General features: G+C 40.4%; 1 protein-coding gene and 1 long non-coding RNA gene across 7 annotated transcripts in view; one reads left to right on the forward strand and one right to left on the reverse strand.

The window, feature by feature from the left end:
• CCDC171 (coiled-coil domain containing 171) overlaps positions 1-17,859 on the forward strand; it is a 266,135-nt gene that overhangs the window by 135,700 nt on the left and 112,576 nt on the right. For 5 of the 6 annotated variants that reach the window (XR_012578224.1, XR_012578227.1, XR_012578226.1 and 2 more), the window contains one exon: positions 10,173-10,323. The exons of the other annotated variant lie outside the window; for it this stretch is intronic. Coding sequence is in view for 1 of the 5 variants with exons in the window: in XM_005488137.4 (XP_005488194.2) it covers positions 10,173-10,323 (151 nt within the window). In the remaining 4 variants the exon portion in view is untranslated. The remainder of the gene's footprint in view (positions 1-10,172; positions 10,324-17,859) is intronic. 6 annotated transcript variants of the gene reach the window in all.
• Positions 1,331-9,430, reverse strand: LOC141727178 (uncharacterized). The gene is made up of 2 exons (XR_012578228.1): positions 8,692-9,430; positions 1,331-4,004 (listed from the first exon to the last, which is right to left on the reverse strand). It is a non-coding gene; the product is annotated as an uncharacterized LOC141727178 (long non-coding RNA).

Genomic DNA, 17,859 nt, shown 5'->3' on the forward strand with positions numbered 1-17,859 from the left:
TTGAAGTTCTGAACTCCTACACAGATACCTTTAAGGAGTAGGTGACAGATATTATAACTTGCATGTGGCTGGGTTCTATGCCCATTCCTTGTGTATCAGGCTTAACAGTAACTTTTGAATTGTTGAAGACAGATCTCTCAATCTGAGACTGACATAAGTTTCTTAAAATCATTTGTGCGTTCCAGGGGCACATCTGAAAACCCAATATACTTGCCCTTCCCCAGATGGCATTTAGAATAAGTATTCTTCATGCTCATGCCACCCCTGGAAGTCCTAAAAATAATTTAGGCAAGAAAGGCCTAAACTAACTCTGACTCTTTGCTAGGGAGTTGGGATATACTGGAAGGACTGTGTACAAATGGGTGCATAAATGCCATCTTCCACATTCATAAGGAACCATTAGTAACTGCAAAACTACTTTCTTCTGGACTAAAAAGAAATCTAAGCTATTAAAAAAATTGCTATGTGTGAAAATAAAAGTTTGTGAATACATTTTTTCCTAGATTTAAAATTTTAAAATTAATTAAATGAGAGAACAAATTAAATATCTGTGTAAGTCAGCAATGAATTAAAAAATGCTGTTTCAGATAACTGCATGGCCTTAGAGTACCTGTGGAGATGTAGGATGAAGCTGTATGACTTAGTGGCTTCACTAGCTTTGTAGTAGCAGAGGTAAAAGGACGAAGTTAAGGAAATGTCTCTACATTCTAGTTCAGTGAAACCTTTAAATATCATGTGTAAAAGGAACACATGAGATTCTTTCTATGAGATATGAGACACGGCTTGTTATGCAATGGGTCACAGGCCCAAGTAATAGTCCTATTTAAACACATCTGATTTTTAATGTGTGGGCTGTTGCCATGTGAAGACTCTCAGGCAGTATTATGTGGCGTGAGATATATCCCCACTCCTTCTTGGTATTGTTTCTGAATAGATGCAGCATTTTAGTTGTATTGAATGTGAAATAAAAAAAAATTAAAGGCAGGACTAGAGTTGACAGTGGCAGGCTTCCAGAGCTATGTGAATACACTATCAGGGTTAGAACCATAGCATTTAAAACATGTTGGATATTTTTTTTCTGATAAGAAAAGATAGGGTGGTGTTGACTTGCCATAGCAGTTTTCTACACTTAACAATAAAATATTAAGATAGATTTCAGTGGTTACCTTTATTCTGAAAAGCAGCAGTGTGTTTGAGAACAAGGTAAGGAAAACAGTTAAAACCTTAGTGAATGTCTGGTTGTGGTACCATAGTTTATAAGTCTGTACTACAGACATATTCAGAAGGCCAATTTCATTTTATCTGTTGTTATAAATAGACTCAAGAGGAGTGAAATTTCCAATTTGAATTTATTAATTCAAGGCATACAGCATAAGCAAAAGTTTCAGCGCTGGACGGCAGGGGAGTCTCCGCTCCACCAACTGCCGCACCCTCATCCCCAACGTCCCCCTTTTTAAGTTCTTAGTGCTTCCGGACTGCTGTGTCATTTTGAAGTACTCTGCGCTTGCGTTGATTGTTGCTAGGGGGTCTTCTCTCACCTCCTGGTGGTCGATGATGAAGGTCTTGGTAGTCTTCCTCGGTTGTGTCCTTTGACCTGATTCCATATTTGGTAGAAGAGCTTCGCCCTTTCTCTTATAAAACTTACTTAAGATCTTATGATTACCACGCAATTATGCAGGCAAAAAAAGAATTATGTAAGTTAAATAAATCAAACAGGAACTTAACCACATCCTCTATTTTTGAGGTTTTTTTTGTGTAGCAAGCTAGACAAACACTTAATCACATCTTCTATTTTTAAGGTTTTCTGTGTAACGAACAAGAGGTTTTATCTGTTTCAATCCCCCCTTTCTCTTTTATCCTCTTGTTCGTCAAACCTAGCCAATGCGTATCGACTTAGTTCTAAGTATTCTCCCCCTTCGGCTCCCCACAAAGCTTTGTATTCTGAGCATATCACCATAAGGTGAGCTGCTTCCAGCCTCCCTTTAACAATATTCACTATTTTATTAAAAAGGCAAAGTCCAAACATAAGTCCCAACATTACAGTATTACTGGTCCTGCAATAGTTGACAACAAAGTAATAAGCCGGGGGAGTAATTGAACCAAGTTTCATACCAGCTCTGTTGAGCTTCTCTTTCTTTTTTCCTCTGTTCTAACCTTTCTCTAAGTTTTGCCATTGAGTCTTGGATGACCCCACTCTTGTTGACGTATGAGCAACATTCCTCTCGTAAGGCCATGCATAGCCCTTCTTGCTGTAATAATAGAAGGTTTAGTCCTCGCCTATTTTGTAATGCTACTTCTGCCAGGGAATCTAAGGATTCTGTGAGATCTCTTATGGATTCTTCAATTCTCCTTAAATCTTCGTCTACAGATAGTCTAAGTTCTTGAAACCCTTTATGTTGTTATACTAATGAGGCTACTCCTGTTCCTGTTCCAATTGCTCTGACTCCCAATAACATGGCTACCGTGAGAGTGGTGAAGACTTCCCTTTTTACTAAATGATGCTCTGGCCCCTGATATTGATCATAAACGTAGTGAGGTGAGTGGTAAGTTATCCTGGGCACGATTAACACTTGAACACAGAATTCACTTGTTCTGTTAAATTTTTCTATATTTATACAAGGAGTAACTCCTAAAGTATTGCAAACCCATTTTGTGTTCATTGCTGGGAGTAGCCATTGTGCTGGCTTTGCTGGATCTCTAAGTTTCCCATACTCAGCACACAGGTGGTGTTTTTCTGGGGGTACTTGTCCTATACATCTCCCCTTCCCTGTGACTTTTGCTAAAGTTATTCCTTTCTGAGTATTCTCTTTCTTCCACAGGCATCTCGCAGGGTTGGTGTCATTTATTCTCTTAGCCTTTGCCGTGATTCCTATTGCCTCATAAAAAGGGGGTTTGAGTGTATAATTTTTGTTTCTAGAACTTTCTGATCTTCCCATCTAATTAGGGACCACTTAAAGGGTTCATGGGTCTGAGCATAGGATATCTTAATCACTACACACATCAGTATTAGCTTTGTCCAAACCGGCTGGTCCACATGGTTGGAATAGGACTTAAAAATTTGTTTTTGTTGTCTTTCTTTTCCCCGTTCCCCTCCCCTTAGTGGTGGCTCACCAATCTTGTGGTAGGACTGCCAGCATCTCCTGGACTTCCCACAGAGGGGTCGAGACTTCCGATTGTCTCCACGGTCCATTACCCCTCTGCCTCGCTCGACGACTCGGTTGCTGCGAGCCTCGAGGGTGACCATCTTCTCGGCAGCAGGGGTATTCTTCAGGAGCTGGATAATTATGATTGTCTCTTCCCCACCTTCTCTCTAGGCTAGCAGCCCAGTTTCTGGCTTTTATTTGTGGGATATCACACCGTATGGTGGGACTACTTCTCCTGCACACCACTTCGAGAATGTCGAGGATGAAGGGGGCCGGTTCGTTGAGTGATAACAGAACCGTTCGGGGTTTATACCCTTTGAGAAGGTCTCCCACCACTGATCTGACCCAAGTTTTATTTCTCCCGAGTCTACTTTATAATTAAGGATCATAGAAGTTAGTCTCCTTTCATTAGTATAACAGGGGCCGCAAATGCCCCTAGGAACCCGTCCTCTCCGACAATGAGTCCACCACGGTTCGTGACACAGCTTACAAGAAAAGCATAAAAATGGGTAACAATCACAGTCCAAATAATTGCATTTTAGTCTTATTTCTTCACATCTGGCTGACTCCCCTCCCCAGGTTTGTCCTTTATATTTGAGGCGAGGAGACTTAAAGTAAGGCTTACCCAGTTCATCCTCTAATCTTTTACAATATCCCAGTGATCGCTCGTTTCTTGTTAAGAGGTCTTGAAGATATTGATTGTCCCCTACCCAGACTATTATCCAAATCATGAAGTTCGCTGTAATTTGTTTGTGGTTTCTCCAGGGACACTGCAGACCTTCCAGTTGTCTGGGGGTTTCACTGGTCCCTTGATACGACTAGCGTGAGTCCACCCTTTCTCAACAGTTTGGACTGCTGCATCTGTTGTAATAAGTACTTGGTAAGGTCCTTCCCACTTTGGTATCAAGGGGTTTTCTTTCCAGCTTCGGACCAACACCCAATCCCCTGGTTGCACCTGGTGTAAGGTAAAATCTAAGGGGGGGTTTTTGTGCAAGCATCCCTTTTTTTTTTTTTTTTTTTTTTTTTCATAAAGCCTTTTTAAACTTGTTCAATTCTGCTAAGTATTTATTCATGCATTGATCATTAATAACTGGGTGCTCCTGAGGTCCCTCAAGATTGTATGGCATTCTATACAGCATTTCAAAGGGAGATATCCCTATATCTATTCTAGGTGTGGTCCATATAGTTAATAGGGCTAAAGGGACACATTTTACCCAGGACATTTTTGCTTCCATTACTAACTTAGTTAGTTGTTTCTTTATTTCTCCATTCATCCTTTCTACTCGTCCTGAACTTTGAGGATGCCACAGAGTATGTTGTTCCCATTTTATTCCAAGAGCTTTGGCTAGGTTCTGGGTTATCTGAGATGTAAAGTGTGGTCCCCGATCTGAATCTATAACTTCTGGGACCCCATATCAAGGAATTATTTCTTCTAGTAATACTTTCGCTACTACCTTAGCAGTTTCCCTCGGGGTTGGGAATGCTTCTACAAAGTGAGTAAGGTGGTCTAATAGACCAGGACTAATAGATATTTTATCCTTCCTACCTTCGGGAGTTCAGTAAAATCTACTTGAATATGCGAAAAAGGTCTCTTTGCCAGAGGTCGCCCTCCCTCTGGCAACTTCCTTAGGTTTTTCCTATTTGTTTGTAGGCACAGAAGGCAACCTCTAGTTACTTGTTTAGCCATGTCCCAGATCCCCATACTCATGTATTTGGTGGCAAAATAATCTACTAATCCTTGTGATCCCCAATGGGTCTTCTGATGAACTTTTTCCAATAATCTATAGGCCATAACTTTAGGTAATACTTCCCTCCCATCGGGTAGAAACCACCTCCCTTCAGAATTTTCGGTTGCTCCAATTTCTAGCAGCTTTTTCTTCTTCCCTAAATTTTATAATTTGGTCTTGGCCCTTTAAATCAGTGATGTCTTTGTCTCCCTTCAGGGTCAGGATTCGTAGTGCTGCTCGCTTTGCTTCTCGATCCGCTGCATTATTTCCCCTACTCTGTAAATCTAATCCCCGTTGGTGCCCTTTTAGATGGACTACTGCCAACCTTCGGGGTTTCCTTAGTGCTTTTAAAACTTCCGTAATAAGATTCCTATGAACTAAATCTTTTCCTTGAGAATTGACCAGCCCCCTTTCTTCCCATATTTTTCCAAATGTATGTACTATTCTATAACAATATTTGGAATCTGTAAAGATAGTTTCCTCTTTTCCTTCCAGAAAATTTAATGCACGCAGTAAGGAGTATAGTTCACACGCTTGGGCTGACCAAGATCTATCTAGTGGCCCTGACTCTAGTATTTGCAACTCAGGTCCCCTAATGATAGCATACCCTGATGTTCTCGTCCCTTCTATAATCCTTGAGGACCCATCTATGAATAACTTTTCTCCTGTGTTTAATTTTTTTTTTTTTTTTTTTTTTTTTTTTTTTTTTCAGATCAGGTCTTATTTTTACTTGTTCCTCTATAGTGATTATGCAATCATGCTCTAATGGTTCTGCGCCTCATTCTCCATATAGGAACTCAGCGGGGTTTTGCAAGGCTGTGGTTTCAATTGTTAAATTTGGGGCTTCTATTAGGATTCCTTCATATTTGAGAAGTCGAGCATCAGATATCCATTTGTCAGCTTTTTGCTGAAGCACCCCCCCCTAATGTTATGGGGAGACATTACCTTCAATGTACTTGTTAAAAGTAATTTTTCGTCCAGAGACAAAGGGTGCTGTCTTATTCTAATCGGGACATCTGGATTCTTAATAGTTACCGTAAAAGGAGTGATTTTTAACTGCCCAACACTCTCAGGAGTGTACCATACTTCGGGATTGATTTTTGCCTCGTCCTCCACTCGCAGAGGACAAAGTTTTATTCTAAGCTCTTTTTCTTCTACATCAATCCTAATTCCTAGTTCAATAATCATGTCTCAACCCAATAAATTATATTCTGATTCGGGAACCAACAAAAATCCCCTATTGTCCGGTTTATCTCGGCTGTTCGAGGGGCCTGGGAGGCCCGGAGGTGGCCCGGAGGTGGCCTTGACGCAGCCCGCGTATCAAAGGACGAGAAGAGGCTTCAGTTCTTCTTTCTGGTTTTATGTTTATTAATTGTTTATCTAAAAGATGTTCTTTCAGCCCAACAGAGATCCGCACAGCAGTCAGCCATGGGCACACTGTGTCCTGCCCTCCGGGCAGCCACGTATCTTTATACCCTTTGCTACGTGTACAATATTTATCATTTTTCCCCAATACCATCTATTCTTATAACTCGGTGTACTCTTAGTAATAACCAATAGAAAGGTGCCACCGTGGCCAAAGAAGATGGAGGAGAGGAGGAAGAAGGAGGAGGACAGGACACACCCCAATTCCTCCATCTTACTCCTCTAAACCCCCCTGTACATAAATCCTAAACCTTGTGTCTCACTCTCTAATTAACTAATCTTTCCACCCTTCACCCCGGTGAGGCCCTGTGAAGCCCTCATCCTTGTCGTCTCCTGTGTAGGGTCAAAGTCCAGCTACCAGACACTTCTGGCAACATTCCAGGACTCCCGAGACCCCCAAGCTGGTCTCGGAGGCCCGGCATCTCAGGACTGAGATATTGAGATCCGACACCCTATCCCTATTTTTGAATCTGTTTCTATTACTACACCCTTAATAATTTTTACTTCAAATGGTTCCCCTTTTGCCCCAATGACGGTTGCAACTTCTTTAGACAAATTACATCCTTTTGGTAAAAACTGAATAGTTGATCTCTCGGCCCCAGTGTCTACCAGGAAAGGTATTTCCTGGTGTTGGGGACCCACCTTAAGTTTTATCAAGGGCTCTTTAGGTGTTTTTCGGGTCCCCAATAAATAGAGCCCCTGACCCCTCTAATCCATCAGGAATTCCTTCTCATCTTTAATCCTAACCCTAGATTCCTTTTTAAAATGCCCTCTTTTTTCACAATAGAAACAAATCCTCTGACTTGCTGTCTCTTTGGGCTCTCCCTTTCTGGGATCCCCAAACTTCCTCTCTTGTCTTTCATACCCCCTATTCCCACTCGTTGCTGCCACCATCAGCCTAACTTGCTTCCGATAACTCTCATCCTCTCTCCTAACATACACTTTCTGTGCTTCCCTTAAAAGTTCATCCAGCCCTCGGTCTTGCCAATCTTCAATCTTTTGTATTTTCCTTTTTATATCTTCCCATGATTTTGAAACAAAATGTACCTTTAAAAGAGCTTCTCCGGCTGGTCCATTAGGATCCATACTGGAGTATAGCTGGAAGTTCCGTCTTAACCTTTCTAATCAATCTGTGGGTGATTCATCTTTTTTTCTGTCTATTGTTGAAAGCTTTATCTATATTCTGGCCCCTTGGGACTGATTCCCTAATTCCTTGGATTATTCAAATCCTGCATATGCGTTCGATGGGCTGGGTTTTGATGATCCCATTGCGGATTCTGCAGAGGCCACTTAGTATCCGCGGAGGGACACTGGGCGTGTTGCGCATCCCAGATACGCATTCCCTCTCTCCTAATCATATTTCGTTCTTCAGCCAAAAATAAAATTGTTAAAATCGACTGGAGTTCTTCCCATGTATACATGTTTGGACTCAAAAATTGATCTACCTTATCAGCTACTCCTAAAGGATCTTCTAGTAAATGTCCCATTTCTTTTTTTTTTTTTTTAAATTCTTGAACATCGGTCGAACTCAGGGGGACTGAAATAAATCCTATTCCTGCCTGCAGACCCCCATCGGCATTTCCCTTAAGGGAAAAAGCCCCGTCTGTTGTTCTTTAGTCCGACTCCTAGTGATTGGACTCCGGTAATCTGATTGGTCAGAGTCACTATCATTACTTTGAGGTGGGGGCACCGGTGCATTTGGCACTGGAGGAGGTGGGGGTGGGACATAAGGAGGGGGTACTATTATAATTTCATCTCCTTTTCCCTTCTTCTCCTTTTTCTTATCCAGTTCCTTATTTTCCTCAGTTAGCTTAAAGATGTATACTTCTGGTCTAAACACCCAGATTTTTGCATACTCGCTTTCTTCTGGCGAGATAGGTTCTTTAGAGTTTACCCAAATGTTTAATGTCTGTCTTACCCAATCTTCCGATGATCCGAAGATGGGCCAATATACATTTTTAGAAATTTCCTTCACGCCCCAAACTTCTACACAATAGTGTATCATTTTAGCCCTGTCTTTGCTTTCAGTTCCTGGGAAGTGTTTCCAGTTACTAAGCAAGTATCCCAGGGGGCTGTCCCTTGAAATGGAGGGAGCTTAACCTGTGCAGGGGGCTTACTCTTCCCCTGTCTCATTCTTCCGGAGTGCCTTCTTACACACACGTATCTTTCACTTCCCCTCTTTCGTGGCCCGAGCCCTCGCGGGTCTGCGGGAACCGCACTACTGGAGGGTCCGCAATCGCTTGGAAGATCTGGCTACCAGTCCTCCTCTCATTCACACATCACATCGCCACACTCCGGGATCCCATTCTTCCGGAGTGCCTTCCACACTCCGGGATCCCAACCGGACGGATCCCGTTCTTCCGGAGTGCCCCCGCACTCCGGGATCCCATACTTACGCGTCCTGCGTCTTCGTCCGGACCCTGTGCACAGAGGATTAAGGGGTTCACTGGTGTCTCCCTTTTGCTTATGAGTATAATTTAGGTTCGTCGGTGGGGGAGGTGGAGGTCGTCCAGAGGGGCCACCTAACTAGGTTAGGTGGGGCGCCCCCCTCTCTGGAACAACTTTTCCAATTCACTCCCCCATCCGAGTCACGGCACCAATTTGTTATAAATAGACTCAAGAGGAGTGAAATTTCCAATTTGAATTTATTAATTCAAGGCATACAGCATAAGCAAAAGTTTCAGCGCTGGACGGCAGGGGAGTCTCCGCTCCACCAACTGCCGCACCCTCATCCCCAACGTCCCCCTTTTTAAGTTCTTAGTGCTTCCGGACTGCTGTGTCATTTTGAAGTACTCTGCGCTTGCGTTGATTGTTGCTAGGGGGTCTTCTCTCACCTCCTGGTGGTCGATGATGAAGGTCTTGGTAGTCTTCCTCGGTTGTGTCCTTTGACCTGATTCCATATTTGGTAGAAGAGCTTCGCCCTTTCTCTTATAAAACTTACTTAAGATCTTATGATTACCACGCAATTATGCAGGCAAAAAAAGAATTATGTAAGTTAAATAAATCAAACAGGAACTTAACCACATCCTCTATTTTTGAGGTTTTTTTTGTGTAGCAAGCTAGACAAACACTTAATCACATCTTCTATTTTTAAGGTTTTCTGTGTAACGAACAAGAGGTTTTATCTGTTTCATCTGTTATATGTTCTTACAGTTGCAGCTTGCTATGGCTCATTTCAAAGGGGAAAACTGTAACTTACAAAATGTGATTAACCAGTTGTAAAGACCAATAATCTCAAAAGTGTTAGACTATTTAGAATATATAAAGTTACCACTATTGTCAAATCATTTGTTCTCTCTTGTGCTGATAACTTTATTATCAGTCTGATCAATATTACACAATTGGGACATTCTTACACTATATACGTGAAAACAATTATATTTTCCCTGCTATACTGTAATTAGATTATTTGCTTCCAGAGATCTGTAGCTTTACAGTATTTCTTTTGTTTCTGACAAATTAATTTTCTTAACATGAATTGGGAGGACTCATTTTGAAAGTATGAAAAATCACCTAAAATTGTGTAGTGATTCTTTATAAACAAGTTGCATGTTCTCTGAGTTTTGTAGTTAAATAAAATAAAAAATAGTATCAACTGTTCAGTGCAGTACTGCATGTTTGAAAATAGCTCACTTTGTAATTGGAGTACACAGTCATTTGCTTTTCCTCAGAGCTATCGATATTTCAGATTTTTGAAGAAGTACAAAATCTCATGTTCGACCTCTGGTTAAGTCCTTACTTACAACCCAAGTGCCTGGTTTACAACTTTTGTTTGATTTTTCCAATTAATAAAAATTACATCTTCTCTAATGATGTATGCTACTTGGCATTTAAGTACAGCTTGTCTGGCACTAAAGATTTGCTTTACTTTTTAAAGGCTGTAATTCAAAGTTTCATGGAAGTCTACCAACTTGCAGTTTCCAGAGTTGAAATATTAGTGAGAGAAGCAGAATCTTTTCAGCTTGACACTGCAGCCCTAAAGTCCAGGCTCCAAACAGCTAGTCTTCATAAAAGGGACCTTACAAATGGTAAGTCTTCTTTTCAAGCAATTTTTGTCTTACCAGTGTGGCTTCTTACACAGCATCTCTCTTCATGCCGTATAGTTTCTGTAGAGGAAATACAGTAATATTTATGTATAAACGTAATAGAGCAATAAAACCAGTGTGAATAGAAAATTTTTCTGAAGAGAAATTGAATGGTAAAATTTAACACAGGGTTTAATTTTTACTACTGTATCTTCTACAAGGACCTGTTCACATGCTAGAAAAGTATACATTGTGAATTTTACCAGTACAGTAATAGTTGAACTTTGGACCTGAAGAATTTTACATCTAGAGATGTTGGATGTTAAATGAGAATGTTATTAGCTTCATGTAATCAAAGTGTTTCTTAGGAGATCTGAATTATTTTTAGATAATTGTGGTTATGAATGATACTTCTCAGTAAATTTACAAAGTTAATTTCAAAAATAATTTCTGGTCTAAAAATATTGTTGCCCACAAACTGCTTGGATATGTTTAAGGGTAATAAGGTGGGCCTTCAGATTTGATATCTGTCTCTAGGGGAATTACTAAATGCAGATTTATTTGTGTCACACAGTCTGGAGGCCAGGCACATAAACTGTCATAAATATGTAGCCAAGTATGTCTGGAGTGAGACTGTGTAGGATGTGCAACACTCAGTGTATTTCTCCCCCATCTCTTCTTAGTTTTCCACAGAGGATAAAGGAGAAGGCTTTAGAGTTCATTTTATTGGTGTTGGTTGTTGTTGTTCTTCTTCCCTTCCTACTGACTTTTCTTTTAGTCTTGTGTAGTAAATGGCCATAAAGAAAATGAGTATTGTTTGTCTTTCTTTTTGAAACAGGAGGACCTGTAAGAAGAGAGCTGTCACAATGCAAATGACACAAATACTGTAGCAAACATATAGGGAAAGGCTGTGACTATGGCTTTGGCTTTGGTTGTTTCCAACAGAATTATATTAATTTCTCATCCTACTTCTAACAACACCGTGGGAAATTACTGCAAATATAAACTCTATTAATCAGTGCTGAATTTGAGTTTTAACATCTTGAGGTGACAATTGTTGAATGAAAACTTTGTTTATTTCTGATTACACAGCCTTTCTAAGAAATGAAGTGACCTCACTGAAATTGCTGTTTTCCTCTTCCAACCAGACTCTTTTGATGTCTTCTGCTATGTTTATGTGTGTCCTGCTGAGCCTGTGCCCAATGTAATTGGACTTCTCCTTTGCCTGTTAAGGTTGTTTTTGTTGATGACCACTTGTTTACTACAGATTGGGAAGTCTGCCAAACTTGCAGCAAGGTTTGCTTTCATTTGCATTGAGAGGGCTTTTAACAAAGATTATGCTAGTCCTGTCTATGAAGGGCTTTGCAGTGGCCTGATACATTACAGTGAAAACCAGCTCTTGGATGTTTGTGTAAAGGCAGTGATTTTTAAGTAGTTTGTATCTGCATGCAGTGCCAATGTAAAGATTGCATTGTGGAGGGATCTCTTAGCCCTCTAGGGAGAACAGTAGTTCTTCCTTTAGATGAAGATTAATTTGAACCTAGGCCTAAGCATTAATATGAAATGTTTTAATGTACAAGTGAAACCATTCAGAATGAGAATGTCAAGTTGCCATGAAAAAGTGATTATGGTATATTTTGTAGTATCTGGGTTTTCTGTAAATTTGTCCCTAATATTTGTAAGAGTTACATTAAGCATGAATTTTAATAACTTCAGGCATCACAGCTTTGCAGTGTGACTTAGATTTTAAACATTGTAGTTGATACTGTTTTGGTTTGATTTTGAGGAACTTCTGCACTGAATTGCTTTCTCTAGTGAAAAAAGTAGAACAGATTTTTTTCCTTATTTTAAATGAAAGGGAGCAGTGACTTCTTGAGTACATATGTGGTTTCAAAATTAGACTAGCTGTGTTAGTTTTAATTCACTGTCTTCAATCATATTTCCATTGCAGACAAAATTTTACATGGAGGTGGCAAACACAGCAGTTGGACTGTATTGGTTGCAGGCCTTTGTATGACATATGTTTGTGTTTCCTGAAGAGTAACTACTACTCAGTGCTGAAATACATTTTTGAAATCTTCCAGTTGTGTATCATGTGTGGACTCTTACCTTATCAAATTGGGATTTATGTCACATGTTGTGGCTGTTTCTTGAAGTCTTTTATGCTAGTCGCTTAAGGATCTTGCCCTGTCTTACATTGCATGCAAGTTTGGCCCATCCATGAACATTGATATTTTCCATGCTTATTGCTTTCCTAATTGACTGGTTTCTACTGAAATTTCGTAACTATGTCACCTTTCTTTCTATTCACACCACTTCTCTCTTCTGCTGCTTTGGGTTTTGCTAATAATTTTAAAAACAAAATTCATGGCATGAGGCAAAATTGGTGATTCTAACTCTTCATCTTTTATCTCAGACTCCGAATTGACATCTCCATCCTCCAGTCCATTTCTAGTCCAAGCACTTTCCTTCTAGTCAATAGAGTTTAGATTCTGAGATTGCTATATGTGGTCATGCTAATGCCAACAGAGAGGAACGAGAAGGGATGTGATTATGATGGACAGAGGTGAGATGAACACTGGAAACATTGCTTATAGAGAAGAGAATTATGTAGGGAGAAGTGAAGTCAGTGGCAGAATGTCTCTGTAGTCTTCATTAGTGCCCAGTTATCTATCTGTCGTACTTGTCTTTGACGATTCTTACTCTGTGGAGAAAAGGGCCCTGTGCATTTTTAAATCTTGCAACTCTTTAAAATTCAGTACGGCTGAAAAACAGCGTAGGTTTTCTACCTGTCTTCCTTTCTTCTTCTTTCCTTCTTTCTGCTCCCCCTCCCTTCCTCCTCTCCTCTCCCCGCCCTCCCCCCCCCCCACCTTTTTCTATTGTTCTCTATTCCTGAGGGTTCTTGGTTGGCTGGTTTCAGTTTTTTTAACTTCTTCTGATTTTTTTGTTTGTTACCAACTGCTTCTGAAATTTCCCTTACATTTTTGAAATGTCCCTTTTTTTTCTTTTATTAGGAAACTATCAACATTTTGTAATAGTCATTCCTGCCTGTTTCTTGTTTAGAAACATCCAGTAATATAAATATCATGAACTGGACTGTGCTGAATTCTACTGTCTTTATTAATTTTTATTCTTCTTCAGATACATTGCTTTATTATTATACTTGCACATTCTTTCAGAGTTGCAGTAATAAGTAGACCTTGAACTGAGAGCTTAGAAGTGCTTTATTGTGCAGTAGTGCAGTCATAGGCAGTTTCTTTGTGGGTGCTGCATGGCAATGTGTCATCATATTTAGTCACATGGCAAATATTTGAATCCATGGTATCCAAGGGGCTTTTGCTGCAAGTGCAGGGTTGCAGGGTGTGGATGCAGTGACACTCTTTTTTCCAGGGTGACTGGACACATTGAAGGAACAGTGAACAGAATTCAGTTCATTATAAAATGTTTTCAGAAAGTCTTCTTGTAGCTTCCAGCCCTAAGATTTTATACCTGATGTCAGTACTTGTGTCAGAAGTTGAAGAATGTACAATAATCTGGTTTCAGTTCTGGTAAACAAAAGAAGTTACTTTTGTGCTTCTTGTCAGGTGCTTCTCTGAACCTGCATGGGCACTGATCTGGTGATACTCCTTCCTTTTTCTGTTTTCATCTCAGAATCAAAGGAGAATAAAAAATGAAGAGCAAAATACAGTAATTTATAAAGATTATGGAGAAAAGCTTTGTGTGTACTGGAGAAATGGAAATTGGGGGACCCAAAAAGACACCTTTATTTGAAAGGGGGAGAAAGTGAGTTTCAGATGGAGGAGAGAGGTGAAGTAAAGACGTCTGTAAATGCACTAGAATTCCCTAACTCTGAAAACAACTGTTCTCTTTTGATGCTCCTAACTGACATTGGTTTAATATGGCTATATTTTTGTGTCATATCTTTTTCACCACAGTTGTGTTTGTGTCTATCCTTTGTCTAGAAATGTCTAGTGATATCACTTAAAGTATTGAAAATACAGAAATGGTGCCTTTTGTTGAGGTGAGAGAAGCAGGCAGAATGATCTTTTGCATGAATAGTATGTATTTGTTTTTGAGATCCTAGTGATTGACATATTGTTTCATACTTCTGTGTTGAAAAATGAATTAAGCAAGATGTACACTTTCCTCCCTACTCAAAGCAGTCAACACTCAGTTCTCATGATCTATATGAAACCCTATTCATAGATGATAGAGAGAAAAGAAATATTTAAAACTCAAACTTATCAGCTAACTATTTCCTGACATTTTCTCCCTACTTAACCAGGCTGATCCGGGCAGTGGTTTTACATATCTTTCCCCCATATACTTTGTTTCCTTGTCACCAGTTCAATCTGTTATGGCTAATACCTGCATCTAACAAGGATGCATTGTCCTAAATATAGAATTATGTGGATGGAACTAAAGAGAAAAAAAATCCTGACTATTTACCTGTTCTCTTGCTGCATAAAGGAAAGGAATTTATCAGTGTCATGTTAAATGTCAGAGCCTTATTTCTGATGTAGCTGGAGGAATTCTTCCCAGATGTTACAAGAAGCCGGTAGGTCCTGAATGAAAACTCTCAGTTGTGGTTTGACATGACAAAGATGCCAGGCACCCACAAAAGTCTCTCACTCACTCTTCCCTACCACAGAGGAGAGGAGAGAGGGCAGAGAAGAGAAAATTTAATGGAGGCTTCATGGGTTGAGATAAGGACTGGGAGAAAACACTCCAGGGACAAAACAGGTTCAACTTAAAGGTAAAACATGAATCTATTACTAACAGAGTCAGAGGAGAATAATAAGAAGTAAAATAGGCACTAAAAACCACATTTTCTTCCCCCACCCCTCCCTCCTTCCCATCAAGAGTGCAGGGAGACTGGGCATGGGGGTTTGGTCAGTTTATCACCGCGTATCTTCCACTGCTGAGGGAGAGGAGTCCTTACTCTGCTGCACCATGGGGTCCCTCCCACAGGAGAGAGTTCTCCATGTGCTCCTCCAATGTGCCTCCAATCTCACGAGCAGCAGCCCTATCAAAGCTGCTGCAATGCGAGTCCCTCCCACAGGCACACAGTCCTCCCAAAACTGCTGTGGCGTGGGTCACTCTTCCAGGGTGCAGTCCTCCAAGGACAGGCTGCTCCACCCTGGAAGCAGGGGCCCTCTCTCTCCACCAGGTCTCCCACTGGATCACAGCCCCCTCCAGACATCCACGTGCTCCAGCGTGGGAACTTCCCCCAAGGGCTGTGTGTGGATCTCTGCATCCCCCATGGATCCCCAAGGGCTGTAGGGGCACAGCTGCTCCAGCAGGGTCTCACCATGGCCTGCAGAAGAACTTCAGCTCTGGTGCCTGGAGCGCCTCCTCCCCTCCTTCTGCACTGACCTTGGTGTCACCATGTTCTTTTCCTCACATGTTCTCATCTTCTTCTCCTCTCTGGCTAGGAAAAAACCTGCACCTCACTTTGTTTTGATTTTCTTCTTAAATATGTTATCACAGAGGTGTTACCAACCCCTCTCATTAGCCCAGCTTTGGCCAGCAGCATGTCCATCTTCAGAGCCATCGGGGTTTGGCTCTGCCAGACATGGGTGAAGCTTCAGCAGCTTCTCACAGGAGCTGGCTTTGTGGCCTCTCTCTGCTACCAAAAACCAGGCTGTGGAAAACCAACAGTCTCCTTGGCTTTTTCACTACCTCACATAGTCTTATGCACATTTGAATTTGTTTCATGAAAGAGTTGGCGATACTGGTTTTTAAATTGCCTTGCAGATAGTAATTAGACTTACTATTTTTGTTACTGAGTTGATGTGTTTTCCTGGAAATAGTTTTGGGCAGAATTCAATAAATATGGACCTTAATAATCATAACTTTGCTCAGTATTGTTACTTACCAGTGTTTAGTTGCTGTGGAACATGTAAATGTTCCTGAAGTGATAGTAAGTAAAGAAAAATATGACTGGCCCACAAGGAAAATTTCCTGACTATTGAGATGGTCATAAACATCAAAGTGTGGAAATATCAGAAAAGTGAAAATAGAAGTTCATAAGATTTACTAAGTTTAATGTCTCTGTAAGACTGAATCCACCAGTAATATCTTCCTGAAATTCTGTTTTTATTGAAATATTCGCATTTATTTCATGACTTTAAGTAATTTGGCATCACTTTGTGAGAAATTACTCTCACTTTCAAAGTTTTATTAAACCTTAAAAAAATACAGCAAAGGACTGAATAAGGAAAAAGGACAGCACACTGGGATTTGGTCATCGGCTGCTACGAACTCGTCCATAAAAATGGGAGTTACATCAGGCAGTGCTGACTCCTCCTAAAGTCTGCCAGTCAGCTCTTCTTCGCCATCCATTGGTGGAGAGTTTCTTGTACTTGATTGGAAGTCAGGTGTTGTCATGTCTTGCCCCCCTTTCCCCATTCTCAACTTCCCCATGCAAGGGGCTCAAGTACAAGCCTTCTCTCCACATGTTCTGCACAACCCAGGCTGTCCAGTGGCAGCAGTACAGAGGGGGTGAATGGGCACTATAGCAAGAACAGAGGACATCTAAACAACAACCCACAATAACATAACTATACATCAGTAAATCTTCTCTTAACATACACACAGTATTCATCTCTTAATTACAAGAGGCAATCATCCCATTACTTATCTATAACAACTTGCCAGCCTTACTGCATAGCCAAGGAATGCACATGTCCTAATGCAGATGATCACTTGGTCACCTGGTATTGCTTACACAAGTAATAGTTGTAACTAAACAGTATATATTACATAGTTTAAAATAATACTACTACTGCTACTACTAATAACAACAACAACAACCTGTATTATAACTCACATTCTGCAATTTAGGGTAATGTTGTGAAAAGCAACATTACCCTAAATAAATAGCAAACAACATGTTTGCTGTTTTGTAAAGAATGCTTCCTTTTCTATGCAAAAAATTTTTGATGCTCAATATTCTAGGTACGTGAACTTTAAACTTGTCAGACTGTTATATTTGAAAATTATAGTAATTTGATTAAAATGTTGCCTATAAGGCAAAAGGTTCAGTTAATAGAATCCATATGTAATTAAAGTGCATAACCAAATGTAATCAGACCCCAGTGACTGGTGCCTTCATACTGATAGTTTTACAGTGGCCTCTGGGGTTGAAAATTTATGTTACAGTTACCAATGTAGCTGTGCTCCAGAAAAAAAACAAGACAGTGTAGCTGTTGAAGCAGGTATGACAAGGTCTCAAACTGATAATCATACAAGAAAAGTAGCTGATAGTCTGAATTCTGCAGCTGTCTTCCACTTGGCAGGTGGAAGAAGCACAAGACTCCTGTATTGTACTAGTCAAAGTGTTGCATTCTGCAGCACCACTGCTATGTAAACATTCCTAAATGAGGGAAATATGTCCAATGAGAGCAAGTAACAGTGTATTTTTTTAAATAATATAGTTGCTTGATTTGTTTGAATTCATGTTTTAATCATCTGAAAGTTATAGACGCAACACTATGTACCAAGCCACAAAAGAAGTTTAAAAAATTTCCTGAACTT

The sequence above is a fragment of the Zonotrichia albicollis genome, chromosome Z, assembly GCF_047830755.1.
Source record: "Zonotrichia albicollis isolate bZonAlb1 chromosome Z, bZonAlb1.hap1, whole genome shotgun sequence".
NCBI classification, from domain to species: Eukaryota; Metazoa; Chordata; class Aves; order Passeriformes; family Passerellidae; genus Zonotrichia; species Zonotrichia albicollis.